We start from the raw sequence: 22,960 nt of genomic DNA, 5'->3' as shown, positions 1-22,960 counted from the left end.
CCCCTGCTCCCAGCTCTCCTCCAGCGCCAGGGGATGTGGCCCAGGACCCTTTCCCTGCCGCCTTGCTCTCCTCCCCTTGCCGGGGCTACGCTGAGAGCGGCGCCGGAGGGGTTAAGCCTTTGCTGGTGCAGCCGGGCGGTTTGGTTTCGGCAGGAACCCGGAGCTGCCTGCGGGCCTGCTGCCGGTGCGGGGGGAGGGCTCGTTTTCTCCCAGTAACCTGTGCTTGCCTGACACCCTGAGTCACTCATTACCGTGTGGGTGGGAAAGGGGCGATTGCGGGGCTGGCTGGCTCCCGCGCCCGCAGGGCCGGGGCGGGGGGGGACGGGGACGGAGGCATGGGCTCCCAGCCAGCCCCCCTCGGCGGGCGGCGGGGCCGGCGTGCTCCGGTGGCTCTGCCCAGCCCTCCGGCCCTCCTGACCTGCTCGTCCCCGGGCTGCAGCCAGCAGCGCCGCTGAAGCTCTTCGGCTTTGCCGGTTTCGGGCCGGGGAGCATCCGAGGGACGGTGCGACCCCGCGGCTAGGCGGCTGCCCTGCGCTGCTGCCGGGCGGCCCCCGCGACACCTCCTCTCTGCTAGTAAATGAGTCCTACCCCGAATCGCTCCCTGGTGCAGTGCCTGAAGCCGCTTTGGCACAGCATGGTGCCTATCCGCGCTGTTAAACTCTTCCAGCCTCCCAAAGGCTCTGACCTGTGCCTGGTCCCTGGCCCACGCCGTCTCCCGAACCGTGACTGGGAATTGTTGGCTGAACGCTAGCCAGGCTGGCTGGGCTAAAACCACACCGTGGTCTGTCATCACAATTTACTGGCTTTGGCCGCTAAGTTCCAGTGCTCAGGAACTGTTTAATTTACTAGTGGGGACACAGTCCTGAGCTCTGACCAGCTGGTAAAAGGGCCCTTGCGCTGATTTTGCTTTTCCCACCACCTCTGTGCCTGCAAGGGGACTCAGTTCTCCCCCTGCCCTACCTTCCCCGGGAGGTGAATTACAGCCCCCGGGCCCGGCGTTGGTCCCTGTCTGCATGCAGGGGAGCATGCAGAGGGGATGGAGCCGCTGGGACTTGGGAAAGGCGACTGGACCTGGGCGGTTGCGGGGAGCGTGCGCAAAGATTGGAGGGAGCGGTTTGTCGGGGCTAAAGCGGCAGGTGGAGGAGCCTTGCAGACCCGGCGCCGTCTCGGCGCTGCCCTGCCTTCCCTCTGAGGGCATTCCTGTGGCCGCACCGCGATGGAGGAGGCTCCCAGAAAAGCCCGTGGGACCCAGCAGATCAATGCCCCTTGTGGGGCCTCAGCGCCCGTTGCCTCCCTCCCACCCTTCCCACAGGCAGGGTGAGGACAGCAGTGTCTGGGCAGCCTTCGAAGCATCTCTTCAGAGCAAGGTCCTCAGCGCTGTGTGAGCAGAGTGCTGTCTGCCTCTGCCGTGGGATGGCCCTGGCACCCCCCCAGGATCCTGGCACCCCCCCAGGATCCCAGCACCTCCCAGAAGCGGTTGCATGGGGCTACAGTAGCTCTGGAGTCTTGGGCTCCACCATCCAGCCTGCATCCAAGCCGGGGGCATCTCTCCCGATCCTGAGGGCCCCCTGTGCTGTCAGTGTGCACACTGCCTGCACTGTCTGACCCCTAACTCTCCGTGGAGAGATGGTTCGAATCCTATGTCCAGCCGTTTGCTTGCCCCTGCAGAGCTGCCCCTCTCCAGGAGCCGTCCCCTGCTTAACGCAGGGAATTGCACGCCTATGCGCGATACCGGTTAGGTGGAGTGAAAATTGCCCCTGTGTCTCAGTGTAGCTGCTGCTTGGGAGAGCACAGGCACGGCCCTCCCCAGGAGGAACAGCCGAGCTCCAGGTCACTGCCAGAGGGGCCACGCACTAAAACATCAGGAGCAGGAGAGTCTGCAGGGACAGGATGGGGCTCGCTCGTGGCAGAGGCAGTTGGACATCCCCTAACAGCCAGCCTGGGCTGCATATGGCACTAAAACGCTCTCCCTCCCCTGCGTTTCAGGCTCTGAAGTGTGGCACCCAATCTGCAAGCAGGCGGCAAGAGCAGAGAAGAAACTGAAGGTAGGTGGCAGGGAGAGGTGCCTTGCTCAGGGAGGTGGCACGTCCCTGGTGACACTGGCCCCCAGGCTCTCAGCCCAGCTGGAGATGTTAGTGTAGCAGCTGCCTGCAGTGTCTTGCAAGGCCACTTGCATCCCAAGCGCAGGTTTGTCCCGCTAGATCCGGATCTGGCCCCGAAAGAGGCCGGGGCCTTGCTGGCTGTGTGAAGCTGGCTGGCAGGGCAGCCTGCAAGAGCCACGATACAAACTATTTCCTCGCTGTGCACAGCCTTGCGCCTGCTTGCAGGTCCTTCCCCACCTTGCCCCGGTCAGACTGACTCAAGCAATGACTGGGGCCACCTGGGCTCTCATCTGTTCCCTGCTTTTCTGTTTCCACAGCACAGAAGAACATCAGAAACCTCCATCTCACCCCCCGGTTCCAGCATCGGCTCCCCGAACCGAGTCATCTGCGTAAGTACAGCTCTGCTCCTCTTAACATGAGGCAGGACGAGAGCTCCTGCCACAGATTTGGGGTAGAATCAGAGAAGGGAGCAACAGTTCCCAATGCCGGTCTGCAGCATGAGGTGTCCCCAGGGAACAAGCCCGGCTTTTGGGGACAGAGTGGGCAAGCCACGCTGCCCTCGTCCCAGTGAGGCGTTCTGCTGGCACTGTCATTAGAACGGACCAGGAGTGCTCGGAGGGATGTTGTCCCACAGTCCCAAAATCCCAGCTCCTCTGCCCCTTCCCACTGCTGCCTCTCGGAGGGTCTCTCCTTACCTCTTCCCTCTGCTGCGGTGACGATCCGGCTCTGTTTGCTCTGCTTTCGGCTCCGCACTGTGCGCTTCTTCCCTCTCGCCTTCTCTTCCTTTCCGTCTCTCTGTCTCTGTCTCTCCCTCTCCCTAGGCTAAAGTGGATAATGAGATCCTTAATTACAAAGACCTGGCAGCTCTTCCCAAGATTAAAGCCATCTATGAAGTGCAGCGTCCTGACCTCATTTCGTACGAGCCCTATCTCAGATACACATCGGACGAAACGCTGGAGAGATATAGCTATGGGGAGGTACTGAGTCTCGATACGCTCAATGCAGAGCTGCGGGAGCCCCAGGGGCAGGGCAGGGAATAGGGCCCCGATTTGGGGTGGTGGGGCAAATTGCACGAGGCTCCACTCACTTGAGTGGAAATACTGCAGCAAGGCAGGATGGAGGGTGAGACTGCATCAGCTGGGATAGGGCCTGGATTAGGAGGGAGACCCTGGTGCTGCTGCTGTGGAGTAAGTGAGAAACCAGCAACCTCATCTGTTGGTTACACAGCTCTGCCCAAGCTGTGCCGCGAACACAACAGGCAGATACAGGCGGTGCAGCTCAGGGAGGAGAAGTCACCCTCAGGACTGGTGTGGTAGGGAGGCTTTCCCATTGCAGCCTAGACCATGGGAGAAGCACACATCCCTCTGGGATGGGGGGACAGATCTCCAGCAGGTTATAACTCCAACAGATCTCTGTGTGCGCCCAATGGCTCAGCTCAAAACCTGACTTCGAGCAGTCCAGCGTCCTGTGACCTGCGTGCAAGGTGCCTACTCCTCCATAGCTGGAGGGAGGAGCAGGGCTAGCCCAGGCTTCCTGCCCCCAGCACAGATGCCCGTGTCGGGTGCTGGTCCTGGAGCCAGGGAAGTGGACTCATTTGGTGCCTTGTTGTGAAGCACCTTATGAGATGATGCCAAAGCGGCACCCAGCGTGGGGCTTCCCTTCTCCACTTCCCAGGGCAGGTGGGGGCTGTTGGGTGATTTCACCAAGGCAATGAGAGCAGAGGGTCTGCACAGCTCACACAGAGATCAGGGGCCCTGAGGGCAGGATTTGGGCCCCTTGAGGTGGTCCTGGAGGAGGTCTTTGTAATGGCCAGCAGCAACATCCCTTACATCTCCAGTCCCAGGGCTTGTCACAAGCCTTGCTTCCTGCAGCCTACCCAGTGACAGTGCCACCGAGGCTGGAGGGCATGGGCACAGCTTGTGGGGGAGCACCGCCAGGGAGGCGCAGGCCAGGGAGGGCCTGCCGCTGCTTCTTCTGGAGTTCAACTCCACTGTGCTGCTGCTGAAAGGATTGACGTGTTTAACAGTGGGTGATGCCCTGTGTGGTGGGGAGAGAAGAGAGCTCCCTCCAGCTCCCTGGGCCTTGATGGAGGCTGAGGACATGTGCAGGCAGGTGGGATCCAGTGCTGGAATTGCCGATGGCTGGCAGGGGGTTGCAGTTGCCTTTGCTGGGCGTTTCTCTCGGAGCAGAGGCTGCTGAGCCATGGAGCCCGGCTGAGCCCCAGCCCAAACCCTGAGCAGTGGAGGTGGGGACAAGCTGTGATTTATCACCCACTGCTGGAGCCTGCTGTCCCACCAGCCACCCTCGGTGCCTGACAGCTGTAATGAGGCTATATTTTCACCAAGTGGGCTATAACGTGGGGAAAATGAGCTGCTCCATGACGCTGGCCTGTCATCGCTCCCGTTAATCACATGCCGTCTCTCTCTCTCCCCTCTGCCTCCTGCTGCCTGCAGTCCCTGGGAGCCCTGTCCCCTTACTCTCAGGTAACAGCCCGCGGTGCTGCATCCTTCTTGCTGTAAGAGCAAAGTGTCTCATGCCCCAGGACTGCTGTGTCATGCAGAGGCAGAAGCTCTGCTGAACATCGGGTGGGTGGGGGAGACGTGGGAGCCCTCATCCAAGAGGGCTGCTCCCATCTGGCAGGGAGAGTGGAACCGCTCTGCGGCAGAGCAGCCCCGTGGGCAGTTTCTGTGCCGTGGAGGGGGACACTTGTAATTGGGAACAAGCTCAGGGGGAAAGGGGTGGTCTCCAGGCAGTAAAGGAGGGAGATGGTCCACAGCCAGACATGCATCGCCTGGCCCCAGGCTCTGGGCTGGCTGAGTGCGCTGGTGGGGGAGCACTGCCCAGGAGGAAGAAGTGGCAGGCGGGAGGAACAGCCTAGGTAGCTCCTCCAGCCTGTCGAGGACAGACACATGCACACTGCCCAGCATGTCACACCTGAGACCTTGCAGCCTCCGGGCTGTTGGGGACACCGGGCTCCTTGGCCATGGGACACTCCCCTGAAGGAGAGGGGCCTGCAAGGCGCTAGTCTTGCCATTGCTGGCACCTCCCAGCCTCCATCCAACATCCCCCGTGTCCCATCGGCCTAGGCGCTTGCTCTAAGCTCGGCCTTCTTTCCACACCTTGCCCTGCCCCTAGGACATCTACGAAAGCATTGACATCCGGCAGAGGCGAGCCTCCAGCCCTGGCTACATCGACTCTCCCACCTACAGTCGGCAGGGCATGTCGCCCACCATCCCGAGATCCCCGCACCATTTCTACCGCTCAGGTAAGGATATCGGCTGCACCCTCAGGCTGGACCAAGCTCAGACGCCCCATGGCGCTGGGCTCACCAAACCATCCCCCACTTCTCCCAGGGGACCGCTGTGGTCTGTGACCTGGTTAAGACGGCTGGGCCAAGGACACAGGTTGCCTGCTGGGTTCCTCAGGACCAGCAGGAGCGGGAGCTGTGGGCAGTGACTGACTGCTCGGTGCATCCTCCAATTCTGCCAATCTCACCTTGCGAGCAGTGAGGAGAGGCAAAGGGGGCCTTGTCCTGGCCCAGACCTGAGCTGGGGCTTGTGGAGAATGGGGCGGTGAGGGAAGTGGCCCCAAGAGCCAGTGAAGTCTGGAGGACAGAAGGCCCCTCAGCTGGGTTGGTAACTCCAGGAGGGGGGATGCACGGGACTGCTTGTGCCCAGCCAGTGCTGCAAGGGGTCCTTATGCACATGCATGTGCACACACCCCTGGAGCACTTCCGGAGAGGAAGCAGAGTGTGTCTGTGCTGCGTCTCCTGACGTTCAGAGCTGGGGAGGAACGGACAGGAAAATCCAAGGTCAGTAAGTCTGGAGGTCCTGCATCCCCGGAGTTATTCCTGCATTGCACAGCCAAGGGCCTTTCACTTTGCTTCCGACTGCAGTGTATTCAGCCTTCCCCTCACGAATGATGGGGGAACCTGCTGCCTTGTAACAGCATCCATCCGCGGGGTTTCCTCTGCATCCTGCCTTCGTTTAGAGATGCAGCAAATCTCCCCTCACTCCATCACACCCCATCCTGGACCATGGCCTGGCACGGCACACGTCCCCATCTTGCCCACCACTTGGGTAGTTCCCTGCTCTTCTAACACCGCTGCATTTAACACCCGTTTTCTTCTGCCTCTTGTTCTCTCTTTCGGTCACTTATGGCTGCTTCTGCTCGGCACCGCATAGGCACAGAGAGTGGGCGCAGCTCCCCCTACTATAGCCAGTTAGATGTGAGGTCTTCTACTCCAACCTCATACCAAGCGCCCAAGCATTTCCACATTCCAGGTAGGCTCTGGAGCGCCCCGGCCCTGTGGGGAAGCGCCGTGTCTGTCGCATGCCCGCATGTGCTGTTCCCCGTGTGTCGCATGCGTAGCTCCACCGCCTGCCTAGAGCCAGCTGGCAGCAGGATCTACCCCCTGGTAGAGGCCATCCATAAACAGGACCTGCAGCTTGAACTCTCCTCCCTCCCCATCACCACCCAGACGTCCCAGAGCCTTCCAGAGTCTGCTTGATCCTTGCAATGTCCCTCTTCCTCCTCCTCTCCCTGACCTTCCTCCACTCCCCACGCAGACAAGTCCCCAGCAGAGAGCCTGCCCCCTCCCCCGCCTTCCCCCCAGGATCACGAGGTGAAGCTTGTCTGCCAGCAGCCTTTCCACACCCATCCTTTACAGATGATTATTTTATACTCCCCCTAGGGCCCGCCGCTCCCTCCCCCCAGAGTCTTCTGGGCTTGCCAGATGGCTGCTCCCCTTCTGCAGGGATTGCAGGGGGCCACCAGGTAAGGGCCACCACCCTCTCCCGGCCACGCAGAGCCCACGGGGCCAGGGGATGGAGCGGGCAGAGGGGGGAGAGGCGGGAGGGAAGCAGGCACAGCCACCCTTCAGTGTGCACGGGGGGCCGGAGGAGGGACCCTCCGTGTCCTGTGGCAGCCCCAGGCACAGGCTAGCCCCAAGCCATGCACGCTGGTCCCTGCTCAGCTGTAGGCACTTCCCGCTGCCCCTTCCCTCCTCCAAGGCACTCTGCTGCACCAGAGTTGGGTGGGACCCCGCCATATAGCCGATCTCTTGGGACAGCACCATGACCACCGGCCAGGAGGACACCCTGAGGCTCCCCACTGCAGTACCCTGCTCCCACCCCGTCCCCGTCAGGGCTTGGCCCCGCTGCCCGGCCTGGCCTGCCCTCCTGCTGACGGTCGATCGTTTATGGATGGCCCCCTCGCTGCTCCGCCAGCTCAGCTGCTTGGCCGCTGCGCGGGGGCGGTAGCCTCACTGCAAGGCTCCAGGTTGCTTTCTCCTCCCAGCTCGCTCTTTTCTCTCTCTGCTGTGGAAAGAGGCTTTGGCTAATTTTGTTTTGCCCTCAGGTAGATCGCGGACGGTTCTTCTAGGCTCTGGCACCCCCTGAGACACTGTGCCAGAAAGAGCTGTGGTGCTGTGTGCCTGCCCAGGGCAGAGCCAGCTGTTTATAGCTGCACCCCCTCCGTCTCCTCCCCGGCCCCTTGGTCTGAGAGGAGAGCCATGAGCAGGGCCGGGAGGAGAAGGGTCTGCCGCCCTGAGGTGCATGCTGACACTCGGGTGCTCGCTGCATGTCCTCTGTGCGCACACCGCTGCCCCGCAGGGTTTCCTTGCCGCCCCCCCCACAGCACCGATGCTCTCAGCCCCGAGGGACCGCGCTCCTCACTGCCGTCTCCTGAGCCGGCCTGGCCCTGGTCCAGCTCTGCGCTCGGTGTAGGACGCCTGGACCCGGCGGCAGTCGAGCGTGATGGAAACGCAACGTGGGCAGAGCATCTCCTGCGGGACCTCTGTTCTGTCTGCTCTCAGCAAACTCGTACTGACCTCACCTTCCTTCCTTCTTTCCTTCTTTCTTCCCTTTCTTTCTTTCTTCTTCCACCAGCTGCCGGCGAGAGTAACATCTACCGGAAACCCCCCATCTATAAACGACACGGTATAGTCTGCCTTCTTCTCACGAGTTTCTAGTTTGTTGGGCAAGCTGGACAGAGCACTGGTCGTGATCCTAGAGAAACAGTGTGGGTTTTGGTCTGGCTGAGCTGGAGTGGGGCCAGCAGGGGTGTGAGATCGGACTGCACAGGGAGCGGGGATAGCATTGCTTAGGGAGGCAGGAATCAGCAGGATGTGGTAGCAGATGTGAGCAGGGAGAAAAGTGAGAGCCTGGGGACTGGGGGTTTGGGGGGGGGTTGATGCTCCTACCTCTCCTCTAGGCAGTGAAGCACAAGCTTAAGCACAAAAAAAGGCGGCTTTTGAAATTCATCCCTGGTGCGAGGAATGCCTGAAAGGGGTGACAGCAGGGGATGCTCTCACCCAGGGTTATCAGAAGAGGGTCATGGAGGGCTGCAGCAGGGGAGCAGAGAGGTGAAGCCTGGGGGACAGGGCTGGGAGAGCCGTGGGAGGGCACGAGGCCACAGAGGTCGATGGGAGTAGGGATGAGGGTGGCCGTTGCTTGCTGCGGCCAGGAGTCAGAGCAGCCTCAGGAATGGGATGAAGAAAGTAAATTACAGTTTCACATGGAACCATGAGGAAAATCACCGCCCCTCCTGGACAGATGCTCCAGGCTGAAATGGGCCCCGAGGGGGAGCTTGAGGGGTGGGGAGGGTGCGGGCGTAGGGGTGTTTGGTGTTGGCCTGGGCCTTTCTCAGTAAGGCTGGCTTGCGCTCTCCCTGGCTTGCGTTCATGCACAGGGGAAGAGGAGCTTCCCCCGCGAAGCAATAACTCTGTGTCTCCTTTCTCTCTCTCTGTGGGCTCTCCTTTCCCACCTGCCCACCTCCCCTAATGTCCCGCTGGCTGCCTGCACCCGCTGCTGTAAGTAGCTGCCGTTTGCTGAGTCCCCTGTGCTGACCCTGTGCCGGGGACGAGGGCTTGAGGTGGCGGGGTGGCTCTCTGCCTGCATCTCCCTGCCTCTGCCACATGCCCAGCTCCTTGTGCCTGCCCCTCCTGGGATGCCCCTGCCTGCCAGCCACCGAGGGCAGCTGCCCACAGCCCCAGGGACAGGGCAGGGTGTCATGAGGACGGAGCAGGGTGCCGCACAAGTGGCTCCCCTGCCAGGGCGGGCGGAGAGGGTCCCGAGGAACCGGGATCACTGCTGGGTTTCCCATGCATGCCACGGAGGTTTGGCAGAAGATGCAGAGGATCCTGGTCTGTGGCCGTGCAGAGCCATGGATTTGCCCTGGGGGAGCTGAGCCCCTGCCTGAGATGGAGATGCTGGGGCTGGCACCTCCGCTCCCCCCGCCCCGCTACGCAGCCCACTTCAGCCTTCCCCTGGCGATAACCTGCTGAGATCCCCTTCCCTGCGGGGAATGTGCCTTCCTCCATCTCTTCCCTCTGAAGTCCCGCTTGGATGTCTGTGCAGTTATTGCCATCTCTTGGTGACAGGCCAGCCCAAGGGGCACAGGTCACTGGCATGGGGACACTAGGGGCACTGGTACCTGGGGCAGGGGCGAGTGCTATGCAGGACGCAGAGCTTGTCTTGGTACTGTGGGCCTGAGGCTATGAGCCATTTGGGTCCCATCTCAGCCACACCGGCGACAGACCCTGTGTTTGTGACTGTCCCCACCAGCTGCCTCTGCCTCCTTATCTCCAGGAGCTGCCCAGCAGTTTGAAAATAGATTATTTCCAGCTCTGCTCCATGCCGTCCCGAACACAATTGCTGCCAGGCAGTAGGGAGAGGGGAGGGAAGAGGATTTGCCTTCATCCCAGGGTGGATCTCTGCAAGTCCTGCCAGAGGGATGAGGTGTCCTTGTTACAGCTCTCCACGCTCCTTTTGCAGACAACCTCCCTGCAGCCACAAAAAGTAAAACCAGCGAAGACATTGCACAGTCATCCAAGTACAGCCCTGCCTACTCCCCGGACCCGTACTACCACTCGGAGTCAGAGTACTGGTCCTTCCAAGTGTCCCCCAAAGGTAATGGCCCAGCCACAGCAGTGCTGAACTCAAGGAACCCATTTCTGCCCCCACACGAGCCACATCTGGGGAGAGACTTCCCCTGAGACCTCCGTGCTGGGCCTGGACCCGAGGGTGGGCTTAAGAAGGAGGGGTGGCGGAGATCCTGCCAGAGCCACCCCAAAGTCCTAGCAACCCTTGGGAACCATCTGTCCTCATCCAACTGGGGACTGTCTGCTCCCCACTTGCCACCGGCTTTGCCCCCGTCTGAGCACACCGTGTGTCTCCTTGCAGCACCCCGGGCCCGGAGGTTCTCGTCGGGAGGCGAGGAGGACGGGTACGAGCGGGGGATGCACAAGGTGAGTGACACTCTCTGCCTGCAGCCTGCCAGGGAGGGTGGGGGACTGGGCAGCAAGGTGCCCGCGGAGGGTGCGTGTGCGGAGGAGCCCTGCAAGGGACTGAGCCTCTGCCGGCTAACTCCATGCTGCACCAAGCTCCCTGCTGGAGAGGGACCACTGCGGCCCCTGGGGCTCTCTGGCATCCCTCCCCTCACGGATACCTCGATGGCCCCTTGCTGAGGCACCACCACCGTCCTGGCCCTGGGCAAGGGGGAGCAGATGGGATTTGATGAGCCCATGTCAGGAGGTGCTGTGCCCTCCCGTGACACGTGGGCTGGTGGGGAGGCGACGGCGCCATGAAAGGAGAGGTGCAAAGCAGCTTTTCCTCGGTGCCCAGATCCAGAGCGGCATCGGCAGGCTGATCCTGAGGGAGGAGATGAAGGCCCGGTCCAACTCTTACACGGACCCCTGGACGCCTCCTCGCAGCTCGGCCAGCAGCAGGGAAGCCCTTCACATGGCTGGCTACGAGGGCTCCCTGAACGGCTGTAAGGACGACAGCAGCCCCTGGCTGTTGTGCTGTAGTCCCCATCCATCCCACCTTGGCAGGGCCCTAGCCACTGTGGGAACTGGAGAGGGAAGGATACAGGACTGGGAAGGTGTGGGTGGGAGAGGTGGGCTCAACTCCAGGGTTGGCCTTGAGCAACTCTTTTCCTCTCTGGAGGGCTCTGCCCTTACCCCGACCCCCCCAACCGAGGATGCAGTGTGAGGCTGGGGATGGGACATCATGCAGCTGGTGTCTGCAGTACTTCTGGCCAGCCTGATGAAACACCTCCCAGTGCAACAGCAGGTTGAAGAGTCCTTTAGAAATCTCACAACACAACCACATGGGGCTTTTTGTGTTGTTTTGGGCTCCAGAACTGTATGTAGGGATGCAAACCAACCCCCAACCTTAAGATGCATAAGTAGTAACCTTCACTTATTTTGGGACAGCCTTGGTGCATATGGGACCTAGCCTGCCATACACTTCACTGTGTATGTACATTATTAACGGCACGTCCAAGACTGCCAGGCACCCCAGACCCACTGGCTGGCCCAGCTCCTTTCCTCGCTTGCAATGCTATCACTAGGTAGCACCCCGGGCATCCAGCCCCTCTCTCCTTGGGGCTGCAGGAGGTACCTAGGGGAGCTGGGAGCCTGGCAGCAAGCACAGCTGTCCGTGCCCACTTTGTGCTCTCCTTCCTCATGGTGTGCGTGCCTTCACTGATCTGGGGCTCTTCAAGGTGGGACCGGCACCTGCGGGGGCCTTGGGCTGGTGGGGAGCTCTGCACAGCGCAGGGCACTTCTTCCCCTCTGACCCGTTGCTCTGCTCTTCCTGCAGCTCCCCGGACACACTACCTGGCTGACAGTGGTGAGTCTGTGATCCCTCATGGCCCTTCTGTGTCTGGTCCCATGTGGCAGCAGGGACCAGAGTTTGACATTGCAGATGAAGCAAGGAAGAAGTAGAGAGAGAAAGACCTCCTTGAAAGGGTGTGCTAAGGGACCAGTATAGCGCTGGGAACAGAGCCAGGAGAGGACAGGGTCCAAGAAACCAAGAGAGGAGGAGATTGAGAAGGGCCTGGCTACCTGTCAGGGTGAAGGGTGAGAAGGGAGGGCTGCCGTGGAAGAGGGATTTTGGAGAGAGAAATTTCAGCATGTGTGTGTGGGGGGAATCCAGGCTGGAAATGAGATGGAGCTGGAGAGGAGACAGAGCTAGGTGAGTTCAGAAATGGATAGGGATGAGGCAGTAGCTGGAAAGGCAAACAGACTGTGAGTAGGTCATTTGGGGACAAAAGAGCATGTATTTGCCATGTGTGGGGAAGGACCTGAGCAAGGGGCTGAGGAGAGCTGTTAAGAGACGGGATGTGTGAGCACAGGGGTAGGGTCAGCCGAGCGGATGCTATCCTGTGGTGTGGGGCCAGCCCCTGCATTTTCATTTATGCACCTTGATGGTTTCTTTTCAGACCCCCTCATTTCTAAGTCGGCCTCCCTCCCTGCCTACAGGAGGAACGGGCTGCACAGGGTAAGCGCCTCCTGCCTGTGCCCTGCTGCTGCCACTTAGTGGTGCTTTGGTCTGCTCCAGCCAGGCATTTCTGCACCCTTCGTCCCTCCCTCTGCCCTTCCCCGTAGGGCTCCTCAAAGCCCTCTGTGTTCTCCCAGCACTTTTCAGGATTAGGGTGTCCTGCTCCCCACCTTCTCTGCACCACAGCCTTCACTCCTGTTTTGCACCAACCCAAAATAGTCCCTACTGGGAACTGAAGTGCCCTGTCCAGGCAATACAGAAGGGACAGGTGCCTGCCCCCAATAGCAGATCTCTTCCCCTGTCCTGCAGGTCACATTTCAGAGGGACGCTGATGTTGCTTTCCAACAGGAGGGCTTTGCTTTATACCCTGGGGCAGTGACTGCTGGGGGTCAGGAGACCCTGTCCTGCCTCTGTTCAACCTGGGCTTATCGCTTCCCCTCCTTATGCCTGTTTTCCCATTGCTAAGTTTGGGGAGCAGGTCTCACTTTGGGGTAGTGGATGCCTTCCCCCTTCAGGTGCATTGGGAGGTGCAGGCGCAGGCACTGTGGATGTGCTGAGCGTCTGGAGGGGACCTCCTCTTGCTCACTCCCTTCTTCCGTGTGTCCGCCTTGCAGCCTCCCAGTGCTGAACTTTTCCACTACGACAGCACAAATGCCGTCAACTGGGGCATGCGAGGTAAGCTGGCAGAGGGCTGGGGAGCTGCCAGGGCAGGGGAGGTTCTGCAGAGGGACACAGCCCTCCTGGCCAGGACTCAGGAGTATGGGCTTTGGGGGAGTCCCCCACAGCAGGGAAGTCACTTCCAGCCTCCTCAAAAGACAGAAGGGAGCTGGCCTTGCTGCCCTATAGCAGCCTGGTTTCCTTAGGAGTGGGGTTGAAACCGTTTCTGAGGTTCTACAGAAAGGGCGCAGTGGTGGTTGGTCCTCCCCAAGCCTCACCCCAGCAGACCCAGGCCCCGGCCACCCCGACTGAATCCCTCAGTGTCTCTGGGGGCTTAATTTCCCCCTTTTTCCCCACCTGTCCACCCTGCCACTGCCAGTGGAGCCAGGCACAGCTCCTGGGTGTGAGTTGCATGAAGTCCTCTTCTCAGGCTCTGCTCTGGTGATGGGCTCAGCCAGGCCCATTTTGGTCCCATTCAGGCACCAAGCCCTCCCGAGGCTCTGCGCTGCACGGGGCCGAGCACGGGGCTCCCCCGGAGGCAATGCCAAGGCAGGGTGCCAAGCTCCACCAGCCCACTGCTCTCTCAGGCCATCCTGCCCCACCATCGAGGGGGCTGGTGCCTTGGTAGGGCATGAAGCCAGATACCGTGAGGTCACCTACCCTGCAGCAGGGAGCTCCAGAAAATGGGATCAGGCTAGAGGGACAGACCGGGGTCTCTGCAGCTCTGTGGAAGGGATCCTGGCAAAGGAGGCATCAGAGTGCTCATGTCTCTCTTTCTTGTCTTTTCTCTCTCCCTGCAGAGTACAAGGTAAGATGTCCCTGCTGGCAGGGTCCCTGCTCCAAAGAGCAATTACCACCTGGAGATGCCCAAGTACCACCCAGAGGACATCCCGGAGAAGCTCCCTTTTGTCTCCAAACCCTGTTGTGATGGAGGCTTCATTCTCCTCTATTCTTCTAAGCCCCCCACCAGACAGCTCCATCCTGGGACCGTGGGACTCGGACCAGAGTCCTTCCCCTCCTGCCAGGATCCCAAACTCTTTGCAGAGCAGTATTGTCACCCTGGTGAAGAAGCAGAGAGGGGTGGCTGAGTTGGCTATTGCCTGCTCAGCTCTAACTCACGCGTATCTCTGGATCATTCCTGGCTTTACAGAGTGAGTGGAAGACCTTTGGGTTGCCATTCAAGAGCCACCAAGGTGGTTCAAAAGAGTCTCTGGGCTAGAGTCACCCTGCAAGCCAGTCCCCATCTCAGCCATGCCCTGTCGAAGCCTTGGTGGGCGGCTGTGCCAGCCAAGCCCTGCCAAGTGCCCTGGGAGTAGCCTTTGCCCTGGTGGCCCCACAGCCCCAGAGCTTCCCTGGAGCACCTTGCTGGTGTGCTCTTCTAGCTCCAGAGCTAGCCAGAGGTCTTCGTTTCTCCATGTAGATATACCCTTACGAGCTGCTCCTGGTGAAGACAAGAGGGAGGAACCAGCTACCCAAAGATGTGGACAGGACTCGGTTAGAGGTGAGGGAAGCCTTTTCCACTGGAGAGAATATCCTTGGGGCTCGGAGGTACCTGGTCCTGCAGGCTGTCCCCAAGGCTGCCCGCCTGCGGCTCACCCCAGCAGGCCGCATGGAGCCACAAGGCACTCGTGTGCTGCTTGTCCTCCATGGGAGGAGCATCCCCACCAGCTCCCAGGAGCAAACCCGTGCCAGCGTGCTGGTGCTGCAGCCCCACTGCTCCACGCATGGGGCAGAGACGCTGCTCCCTGTGTCCGCAGCGTGAGGGCATTTGGCCGGAGTAGGGGAGAGCCAGGCAGCTCCCTTTCTCTGTCGTTAGCACTGCTTGGGGCTGCAGCACCCCTGTGCAGCCCTGCCGCCACCCAGGTGGGGGTGGCATGCCACCAACTCCCTCGCATGCCTTCCCACCTCGCTGTAGCTGCATGGCCCAGCACCCAGCCCCGGCCCCCAAGGTCCCAGCACCCGGCCCTGGCCCCCCGAGCCCTTGGCCCCCTAAACCCCCAAGCGCCCGGCCCCGGCCCACCAGCCCCTCTCTCCCCAGCGCCACCTCTCCCAGGAGGAGTTCTACCAGATCTTCGGCATGACCATCGCCGAGTTCGACCGCCTGGCCCTGTGGAAGAGGAACGAGCTGAAGAAGCAGGCCCGGCTGTTTTAAATGCAGTGCACTATAAATATATACATACCTATAAATATATACATAGAAAGATCTCTATACTGCAGCTCTGTATGATTCTCAATGCTGGATGTGACAGAGGCACCATCTGCACGTCTGAGAGTGAATTAGAGTCTCGCAGATAATTTTAAGCTATTTATTTTTCTTTTTGACCTCAAAATGCCCTTTGGGAGACTGGGGTGGGGGTCTTTCCTTTAGTACTCCTTGGCAGGGAGGGCATCTTGATTCTGTATCAACCCCTGGCAATTTCCAGGAGCTAAAGCCACGTGAGCCCTAAGCACTTGGTGTCTCGCTGCCAACCCACCATGGCGAGGGGAGAGGATTTTCCCCAACACATTGTCCCGAGCGGCTTGCTCCAGCTGCAGGAGCGGCAGGATTCACAGACAGTTGCTGGCCGGGATGCCGCGGAGCTGTGTCCCCAGGGACGGGTGACAGCGGGGCCATGACACCCCCATGCCAGGGGCTGCTCCCTCCTTCCCTCCTTAGGCGGGTGAAGGCCCAGTTCTGGTCTCCTCAAAATCCCTGCCAGGGAGGGACCTGACCAAGGAGGACCTCAAAGACAGCCAAGCACAGCAGGGTCCCCAGCCTCCCATGGCCTGACACTTTGGAGCTGTGTGGGGGTTGCAAACCTGCCTTTGGGCTGCTACAGAAATTAGGGGGGGGAGGTCCTGTCCCCCCTCACCCTTCACCCAGCTGGTCTATGTATTTACTTACAAGTTTGGAAAATGTCCTGGGTATATTTGCAGGAAAAGGGGATCCCGCTGTGGGCTCCCCGGTGCTCATTGCCCTCCCCGGTGTAGGGGTCACACGTGGAGAGGAGCAGTGGCAGGGCTCCCCATGGGGACAAGTGTGCAACCCCAAAGTGCACTCCTGAGCCCTGCAAGCTGTCGACTTTCCCTGCAAACTCGGTATTGCCAAGGAGCCAATTTCTCCTCCCAAAGTGCTGTAACGATGGCTTTTCAGGACATCCAAAACCAAAGCCCTTCTTCAATGAAAACAAGCAAAAAGGCAGAGGGACACCAGCTACACTGCTGCACGCTAACTGCTGCATCTCCTGCTGGGCCTTTCCTGAGCTTCTCCTGATTTACTCCATCCCTAGTATATCTGTCCCAGATCAAATCCCTCTGGCAGCTTTCAAGAATGAAGGCATTTACCAGGGACATTTTGCATTTATTCCAATGCAAACTATTGGGGTTTTCTTGGTTCTGTGCTTTGTTTAATTTTTTTATTTTTATTTTTTCTCTTTACTGTTATGTTGTTTCAACACAAACATCTTTCCTGGTGTCATCTGTGGTGCTCTGGTTTTCTACTCGATTGTTAGGCACAAATTTCAGCAATATTGCAGGTCTGAGCCATCCCAAAGGAGGCCAGCAAGCTACAAGGCACCTCCACAACAGCTGAGTAGGCAGGTTTCCTTCTGGGTGGCAGTGAAGATCTCATTTGCCTTCACCATGCAAAGGGCCAGCTCTACTTCTGTCTGTTCTGGTCCTCCTTGAAGCCCTCTTTGGGAATGTCCTGTCCTCACATCTCACATCAGCTAGATCACATCCCCTCCCTGCCATTAGTGCCACCACCCTTCAGTGCCGAGGCTGCCCAGCTCATCGCACAGAGGGCAGGAACAGGGTTCCTGTGCAAGGCAGGAGAGGTACCTGCATGGCGCCTTGCTCAGGACCTTGTTTTTTCAGTCTGTAGGGTCCTCAGGGCAGGAGCCGGCGGCAGCGTGGAGGAGATCTCTCCTCAGCAGCAGCCGCAGCTCTACGAGCTTTTCTGTTGGCGTGGAATGGGCTGGGGAATGGAGCGGGGATGGTAATACTGCTCCGGTAATTGCTTCTGTCTACTTTAGTGCAGCAGTAAATGAAGCAATTGTATTTATAATGATTTCAGTCATATAAACGATGGCTCCCTAAATCATGCTCAGCTGTTTGGGACTATAAGAAACTTCCATCTCCAGCAGCAGTTTCAGTGATAAAGACTGGAGGATCCAGTGCTTCCAAAGTATTAATAATAATAATATTAATAATAATAACAATAGCAACAACATGGAGCACTTAGAGAGGCTTTTCATTTTCAAAGTATTTTATGGACATTAACTAACTGTTCCTCACAACTCCCTGCATGGCAAAGATGGGGAAACTGAGGCAGGGGGCTGTGGTGCCCCTTGTCCAAGTGCCTGTGATGAGAAGAGCTGTGATTTGAAACCCCCAGCTCCTGGCCCCGGGATCGGTCCAGCAGTTTGGCTGAGAGTGAATAGCCGGTTGCTGCCCCTCTTCTCTGGCTGAGTATTTCCCCTCTGTCTGGGGGTTATCTCTCACTCCATTTGACAGGGTGAGATAGACACAGCTGCCATCTCCTTTCCCCTGCTCCCAGCGGCTGTAGGCTCGATACAAGAGCACACGGTTTCAGCCTGCTGCCGCTGCATACTAGGAGCCCTCTGGCTTTGGAGAACCCCGAGGCAAAGCGGGGAGGGGAAACCTTCGCCGTGAGCTGGGTACGGAGGCCGTGCTCTGGGGGCGCAGAACCAAGGGACTGAAGATGGCACCCTTGTGCCAACTCCACCACGGGAGAACGTTGGCTCAGGCCAGAGGCCAGGGCAGAGTGTGGAGCAAGCACCCAGCGCTGGACCACCTGCCGCGACGGGAGCTGCTGGCAAGGAAGCCTCTCCTGGGCTGGGCCGTTCGGGGGCAGCAGACATCCAGCAGGACCGTCACAGTCGTGTCTGGCCTGGGCTCTGCTCACCACAGAGGAAAATGTGGGGACAGCACCTTTCTCAGCCCTGGAGAGCAGAGACAGGGGCATTAAAGCCTTTCCTGAAAGCCGTTATTCTGGCTGAGCCCACACTGCTAATTTGACTGCTTTGCAAGTCCCAGCCACAAACCAACCGGAGTCTGGCGGGCTGCGTCTTTCGTGGCTCTGGTCTGCCTGTGCCCTGTGCCCTGACCACAGCCCGGGAGATGACCCTGGTACTGCATGTTACAAGAGGAAAAAGAGGAAAACAGGGCTTGTTCCAGATGGGAGGTATCAGCTGCAGCGAACACCAACCAGCCGGGGAGGAACCAGGCTGATTTGTGTCGCAGAGCGACTGGGAAGAGCAGGGTTGGGCTGGTTCGGGGCTGGGGACAGAGGGGTTGCAAGAGGATGCAGAGCTTTGCTCCCTGCACCCAGCCTCCGTTCTGTCCCAGGCTGAGTACCCGAAAATGGGGAAGCCATTGAATTGCTAACGCCTGCCTGATGTTTCAATTATTGCTTTCACAAGTAATAATCAGTTGTGTGTGAAACCTAATCAAATTTCTCTCACAGCGGCAGGCAGGCTGTGGCTCCTGGAGGAGGGCTCAGTTGCTGTCCTGAGGCCGTGAGAAATTGCCCTTGGGGTGCCAAGAGCATGTTGTAACAGGAGTCACTACCCATGCTGCAGTGTGGACACTCCCTTGCACACCCCAAATCTCCCAGGCCCCGGGCTCCTCCGAGGTGCTCATAGGGGGAGCAAAGATGGTGGCATGAGCACCATGGCGAGGCAGAGCCAGGGCACATGAGGAACACCGGGAGGGAGCAGATATGGAGGAGTTTGGGTGTGGGCTGGCTGGAGCAGGGGTGAGGTTGAAGGCTACGCAGGGCAAGTCAGCAGCACTGGTGAAGTAAGGAGCAAGGGGAACTGTGGCACTCCACCCGGGAGCAAGGAGGTATAGGGGAATGGTGCTTGCTAATGGGGGTGCCTTTGGGTGGGGAAATCAGTTCTGGATCTTTGCCCCAGGTGGCCCTTCCCAAACCAGCAACCCCCATGTGGAACAAGCTTGGGGTTTGTGCATGAAGTGCTGCAGGAAGTCTCCCTCCCAGGTTCCCAGCAGGTGAAAGATCTCATCTCACACAAAGCTCTGCAAATACCACCAGCTGCCCCTCACTGCGCCCAGCACAACCCTGAGTTCCCACCAGTCCTGGCAGCTGGGCTCCCATCCAGCCACCCTCACCAGGTGGTGGTGTGTCTCACTTAGGGGTGACCAAATCAAATCTGTTTTCAAGGGCATAGATCATAAGGTGCTCATAGAGCTGTCATGTTTGCAAGCCTCTGTGTTACTAGCTGAGTGGTGAACACCTCATACCATGTCAGAGCACAGTCAGGGAATGTTGCCAGGTATGTCTCCACAGGTAACCCATGGGGCTGGTGGGGGATCCTGAATTTCCCCTACCATCTGCCAGCCCTGTGGGCCAGCAGAAGGCAAGTGGAGGTGTCCTGCTCTAGATCAGAGGGAGGCTTGCGGCTGTGCCCCCACCCGTGCAGAGGGGAGCTGCGTGCTCTTGGCAGTGAAGCTAGTGGAGATGCTCAGTGTGAGGTATCACCTGGGAAACTTGTGGTGGGGCACCAAGGGAAAAAACATGGAGAACAGCCTCCAGGCCCTGCAGGGAATCCTGCTCCTGAGTCATGAGGCTGCGTGTCCCTCTCATTCGGGCCAGGTGCAGGGACCCAACTCACCCAGCAGCGGAGGTCCCTGCCCCTGGTGTGCATGAGAGGGACACGCAGCACAGCAGGGCTGCACACAGGGGCATTAGCAGGAAGAGAGGCTCCCACTTACACCCACCACTCCTCTGTCTCTGGACCTGCTGGCCCCCGCAAGCACCCCCGGCCGCTGCGGACAGTCAGGGTTGCCTTCAGCCCCTGGTGCTGGCTGCCTGCAGTGCCCTGGCCCCGGCCGCAGTACATGCACCACGGGCACTGCAGGGCGCCCACGGGGACTCGGCCACCAGCGGCGCTGGGAGCAGCCGGGGAGGCGGGAGATGGCCCAAAATCTCCGCTGGGGACAGCCCAGGACGGGCAGCTCCGCGGCGGCTCTCAGCGGAAGCCCCTCTAGGAAAACGCCGGGAGGGAGCCGCGCCGAGGCGTGCGGGGTGCTCGGCGCTGCCGGCGCCCGGGCAGGGGGGAGGGAGGGGCGGGCGCGGCGATTGGCCGTGCCGGGCGCTCAGGCCCTGCCCCGCCGGGGCCGCCCGCTGCCCCGGCCACTTCCCCGCCCGCGCCTGCCGGCGCCCGGGCTGCCCGCGCCTGCCGCCGACCATGGACCGGCAGAGCGGTAAGCGGCGGCAGCGGCACCCGCCGCGCTCCGGGCGGGCAGGGGCAGGGGCGCGGCTCGGGCACCCCCCGGCACGGCGGCCGGGGGTCGTGTCTCCCCTCCCGTATAAGGGCTGTGAGGTTGCCGTAGGTGCGGTTTTAGAGTATAGATATATATTCTATAGTATACAGCCTGAAACGCCGCGGGTGGGCTTTACCGGCGGGACCCTGCCCGGGCTGGCGGCGGCGGCTCCCCGCTACCGGCCGTGCGGTGAGCGAGCCGGCGGGGTGCGAGCCCCGCACCGCTTAGGGCCGCGGGGAGCGGGCGGCTGGCGTTTCCCGACGGCGGCAGAGCCGGCCCCGGCTCCGGGAGAGCCGCGGAGCCCCGTCCCGTCCCGTCGCGTCCCGCCGGGGAGCGCCCGCGCTCGCACCTGTGCGGCTCCGCACGGCCTCTGGCATCGCGCTCGTGTAGCTCCAGCCTTTGGTCTGGGGTGGGAATAAACCTGCTGGGGCCTGGAGCCGACTCTGTGAAGAAGGGTCTGGCTTTTGCTTGGGGCTGGCGGGGAGCAGAGGGGGCTTTCGGGGGGTTGCTGCCGAGCACCGGTCCGGGGCTGTGGAGGAAGCACAGGCGGTGGCAGGTTGTAGCACGGAGCTCCTGGCCCTTGGCCTGTCCTTGTACGTGCTATAGCAGCATCGGCCAAAAATAGTAGTTGGAGAATGAGGGGAGCAGCTCCAGGTCTGCAAGCTGTGAAGATGCTGAAAGTCCTGAAGGTTGTGCTGTATTCACAACTCTGTACGAGCACCAGAAAGACCTGAAGGTCTGGAGTTCCCCTTCCTAATGTAAAAGGATGGGGTGGTATTTCCACAGTGGAAACTTTGTATGAGGATTTTGACTCTTTGGCCACAGATTGCAATGTTTGTGCTCTGAGAGAAGCGTTGGTGCCCAGCTGCCTGGGGGGACAGGGACATCCCTCCCCAGGGGCTGCCACTCGCCCTGCTTGCTCACCCTGCGTGCTGCCAAAGGGACGGATGGCTCTGCTGGCTCCAAAGGAGGGGACTGTTGTCGGAGAGGGAATGTTGGCAAATGGCACATGGTGCTAGGGTTGTCCTCAAAGATCCAAGAGCACATGATGGATGGATAAAGGGGAGAGCAGACAGTCAGGACTCAGCTCTGCTCTTGGCTTCCCCATTCAACTCTGTGAGGTGGGGGGAGGACACCCATTTGATCCACCCTGAAACATGGACAGTCAAACGTGGCAGGGAAGGGAAATGTTCAGAGCTGATGCTGTACTGGCCACTGGGCCCCCTTCTTTGTGCCTTTTTTTTATTTTTATTACTATTATTTGGTTTTATAAAACTGTCTGAAGTGTTTAAAACAGACTTCTATGGCAGGTTATTATTCCTTCCTCCCTGCAGCAGATAATTTTTGGAGACCAAATCCCATAGCTGTCAAATGACCAAACTGAAAGACAGATCTTCCAGGTTGCGGCTGGGTGTTTGATGCGAGATACCTGGTGCTCCTGGCGTGATGCAATGAGCACTCAGTTGTGTGGCGTCCCCATCCCAGAGTATGGTGAGGTGCCCTGTTTGCTGATGGAATGACCCACTCCTGCAGGAGCCCTGAGGAAGATGAGGATGTGACCATGCTGCAGTAGCTGGGAATTCTTGGGTGACTCCTTTGCTGTCCCTCCTGTGAGCATGCTCCCTCCCGTCCCCAGAGACTGGCTGAGGGATCAGGAAGGGACCAGGAGTGCAGGGAGAACGGGGCAGCGCTGCTGGCGGAGGCTGTCAGCGTGCTTGGTGGGGACAGGCCTAGGGGCAGGTCTTAGCTTGAGGGAGCCCTTGTGCGAGTGAGCCTGCAGCGGCTGGACCCCGTGGTTTTGTGTGGTCCTGGTCTCTGAGCACTGGTCCTGCCGTGGGAGAGCCGTTCCGCTATTTTTCCCCTCATAGGTGCCTTCTATGGTAACAGCAGCAGTGCCTGCCTGCTTCGCTCGGAGTGCTTATGATGAATTGCTGTTGGCACCCACGTTGCTCTTTGCTAATGTAAACGTCCTCCAGACCCTTCTGTTCATCACCCAGAGCCTCTGGGATCCCTCGGAGGGGCTGCGATGTGTGGAGGGGAGGGGTGGAGGCCTCAGTGGGCTCCCTTCCCTAGTGCAAGGGATGCTGTGTCTGATGGTGCGTAGGAGCTCGGCATCCCCCATTCCCAGCCTCTCCCTGCTCCTGCACTGGGGCAGCACCTTTCTTCCCCTGAGGCTTTGCTCAGCCCCCGTGTGCTCTGCCTTGCTCTTGCTTTATGATCCTCTAGCTCTTTTTATTGCTTTTCATGCTCCATACGTTTCCTTCCAGGCCATGCAGCGAGCTGTGCTGGACTCAGCTCCCCCATCAGCTAAACCAGGGGAACTCGGTGCTGTAGGCTCTTTGCAGGGCGGTTTGAGGTTGTGTTGGTGGAGAACTCTGTATTTGTGTGTGATTTGGGAGGACTGTGCTGGTTTGCTGTTCGGTGCGATGAGCCCTCGCTCTAAGCAGGGCTGTGCTCGCACATGGCTCCTCCGTGTCAGCGACTCTTCTCTGACCTTTTGTGCCACCAGAATTTAGGTCTTGCACCAAACTTATCTGTGGTCTAAATCCAGCAAAGCCGGTGGAGATGTGTCAGGGATAAACTTGGCTCCAGCTCGCCCACAGGAATGGGGAGGCATCAGGGATGGTG

At 59.7% G+C, this 22,960-nt stretch overlaps 2 protein-coding genes across 6 annotated transcripts in view; both read left to right on the top strand.

Moving 5' to 3' along the window:
• ABLIM3 (actin binding LIM protein family member 3) overlaps positions 1-15,325 on the top strand; it is a 64,938-nt gene extending 49,613 nt beyond the window's left edge. The window contains exons 8-23 of one of the 3 annotated variants that reach the window (XM_067305004.1): positions 1,987-2,045; positions 2,420-2,491; positions 2,924-3,079; positions 4,556-4,585; positions 5,238-5,367; positions 6,287-6,385; positions 7,991-8,041; positions 9,878-10,012; positions 10,286-10,350; positions 10,727-10,874; positions 11,708-11,737; positions 12,330-12,388; positions 13,003-13,063; positions 13,846-13,853; positions 14,466-14,546; positions 15,084-15,325. In XM_067305004.1, coding sequence (XP_067161105.1) covers positions 1,987-2,045; positions 2,420-2,491; positions 2,924-3,079; positions 4,556-4,585; positions 5,238-5,367; positions 6,287-6,385; positions 7,991-8,041; positions 9,878-10,012; positions 10,286-10,350; positions 10,727-10,874; positions 11,708-11,737; positions 12,330-12,388; positions 13,003-13,063; positions 13,846-13,853; positions 14,466-14,546; positions 15,084-15,197 — 1,298 coding nt within the window. In that variant the 3' untranslated portion in view covers positions 15,198-15,325. Of the gene's footprint in view, positions 1-1,986; positions 2,046-2,419; positions 2,492-2,923; positions 3,080-4,555; positions 4,586-5,237; positions 5,368-6,286; positions 6,386-6,795; positions 6,879-7,990; positions 8,042-9,877; positions 10,013-10,285; positions 10,351-10,726; positions 10,875-11,707; positions 11,738-12,329; positions 12,389-13,002; positions 13,064-13,845; positions 13,854-14,465; positions 14,547-15,083 lie in introns of those variants that run through there. The other 2 variants (XM_067305003.1, XM_067305002.1) reach the window with 2 other exon arrangements.
• A 4,897-nt stretch (positions 15,326-20,222) lies between these two features.
• AFAP1L1 (actin filament associated protein 1 like 1) overlaps positions 20,223-22,960 on the top strand; it is a 32,216-nt gene continuing 29,478 nt past the window's right edge. For all 3 annotated transcript variants that reach the window (XM_067304574.1, XM_067304573.1, XM_067304575.1), the window contains exon 1: positions 20,223-20,272. In XM_067304574.1, coding sequence (XP_067160675.1) covers positions 20,257-20,272 — 16 coding nt within the window. In that variant the 5' untranslated portion in view covers positions 20,223-20,256. The remainder of the gene's footprint in view (positions 20,273-22,960) is intronic.

This window comes from Apteryx mantelli, chromosome 14, assembly GCF_036417845.1.
Source record: "Apteryx mantelli isolate bAptMan1 chromosome 14, bAptMan1.hap1, whole genome shotgun sequence".
Classification (NCBI taxonomy): domain Eukaryota; kingdom Metazoa; phylum Chordata; class Aves; order Apterygiformes; family Apterygidae; genus Apteryx; species Apteryx mantelli.
The sequence above is the reverse complement of the archived record's forward strand: the minus strand, read 5'-3'. Positions and strand labels throughout refer to the sequence as shown.